Raw genomic sequence first — 1,913 nt, 5'->3', positions numbered from 1 at the left:
CATCCATCATCCATCATCCATCCATCATCCATCCATCATCCATCATCCACCATCCATCATCCATCCATCCATCCACCATCCATCCATCATCCATCCACCCATCTAACTCTGTTTCTATGTTTTGTACATACTCTTATTTTGAAAGGAAACCTTTCAGTGTAAACAGGAACAGGAAGTGGAACCAGGTGGTCTACCTGAGCATGGTGTCTGGATGGGTGTCCATGTGGGTGTCCAGGTCCAGTCTGGAGCTGCAGGTCTTGAAGCAGATGGGACACGGCAGCAGCTCCTCCTCGGCGCCCTTGACGGCCGCCACCTCCTCGGTCGCCGCGTCCTCCGGGACCTGAGGGCAGAAAGGGACGGTTACGGTTTTCTGTCGGAGGTGAAGCCGCCGTCACTGAGGACGAGTCTTACCTTCTTACTGGGAGGCTCGTCGGCGTGCTCCTCCTCCAAATTCTGCCGCCGTTTGATGGACGGGCGGCGGCGTTTGGTGGGGGAGGGTGGGCTGCTAAAGGAGATCAGACCGCTCGCCGGGTCTTTGTCGTGGATCTTCATGTGTCTGAGGAGACGAAGAGAGGACAGGTCAGAAACTAAACCAGGTCTGAAGGAGACCAACTTCCTGTTTCCTGCCAGGAACAAAAACTACAATAACCAGAGGGGGCGGAGCCTAAACACAGAGTGTGTTTGTGTGGTCGCGTTTTAAAAGACGACGAGATCCAGGGACTAGTGAGGAACTAGTGTGGGACGAGTGTGGGACGACTGAGGGATAAGTGTTGGATAATTGAGGGACGACTGAGGGACTGATAGGTAATCTACAAGAGTTACAAAGGAGGGGACAAGGACAGGACAGGAGGACAGGAGACGAGGGACGGACAGGAGGAGAGGACACGAGGGGAGGACAGGAACAGAGGAGAGGAGACGAGGGGAGGACAGAAGGAGAGGACAGGAGGAGAGGAGACGAGGGGAGGACACGAGGGAAGGAGACTCCTTAAGGAGGCTGCTCCTCCAGCTTCATCATCTATTCTTAGGTCCAACAGGCAGCCGGCTGGACGCCCATAAGAGGTCCTGACACTCAGTCAGCAGATCTGAGAGCAGCTGACAGGAAGCTGCTCATCAACCAATCACAACGCAGAGGGGGCGGGGCCAAACAGAGAGCAAAGTCTACTTCAAAGTGACCAATCAGAGCACAGGAAACATGCCGAGTCAGCAGACTGTGATGATGGAGGGAGGAGTGTGTGAGTCCAACAGCTGCTGACACACACACACACACACACACACACACACACACAGAGGGAGAGAGGAGGAAACGAGGAGAGAAGGAAAGGAAACAAGAGGCAGTAAAAGTGGAAGGAGGAGAGGAAAAGGAGAAATCTGATCTCCTCAGCTTCTCCTTCTGACAGAAAGTCAAACTTTTCTTCTTTTTAAAACACTGAGAAGACAGAGCGTCTTTCTGCTGCAGGTGGGACTACATCCCCCATGATCCTCTGCTGCACCTGAGGAGCTGCAGGTGGGACTACATCTCCCATGATCCTCTGCTGTGCTCCTTCAGCTTCAGGATAAGGCGTTTATCAAAGTGAATCTTTTCTCTGTTTCTGGAGGTTTAATCTCAGGTTTGTCTCTTTGTTTCGGGTGTTTCGGGTCTTTCAGGTCTTTCAGGTCTTTCAGGTCTTTCAGGTCTTTCAGGTCTTCATACGATGTTTTTGTTTTGGATGAAGTTCTGTGACTTGAAGTCGGATCAGAAACTAAACTCTGCTGAGTGTCGCCTCCTTCCATTCCTCTCCGCCCACAGAGCCTCATTCCAGCAGACAGAAAGAAGCCTTTCAGAAGCTCCGCAGGAGGACATCTGCAGGAGGACATCTGCAGGAGGGGACATCTGCAGGAGGGGACATCTGCAGGAGGGGACATCTGCAGGAGGA

General features: G+C 52.7%; 1 protein-coding gene across 1 annotated transcript in view; it reads right to left on the bottom strand.

Annotated features, from left to right (window-relative positions):
- Positions 1-1,913, bottom strand: part of LOC108229401 (ras-responsive element-binding protein 1) — a 13,131-nt gene that overhangs the window by 5,620 nt on the left and 5,598 nt on the right. The window contains exons 6-7 of the mRNA XM_037973338.1: positions 412-556; positions 195-340 (exon numbers count right to left, since the gene is read on the bottom strand). Coding sequence (XP_037829266.1) covers positions 195-340; positions 412-556 — 291 coding nt within the window. The remainder of the gene's footprint in view (positions 1-194; positions 341-411; positions 557-1,913) is intronic.

This window comes from Kryptolebias marmoratus, linkage group LG21 (genome assembly GCF_001649575.2).
Source record: "Kryptolebias marmoratus isolate JLee-2015 linkage group LG21, ASM164957v2, whole genome shotgun sequence".
NCBI lineage: Eukaryota > Metazoa > Chordata > Actinopteri > Cyprinodontiformes > Rivulidae > Kryptolebias > Kryptolebias marmoratus.
Note: the sequence above shows the minus strand (reverse complement) of the source record. Positions and strands in the feature narration are given on the sequence as shown.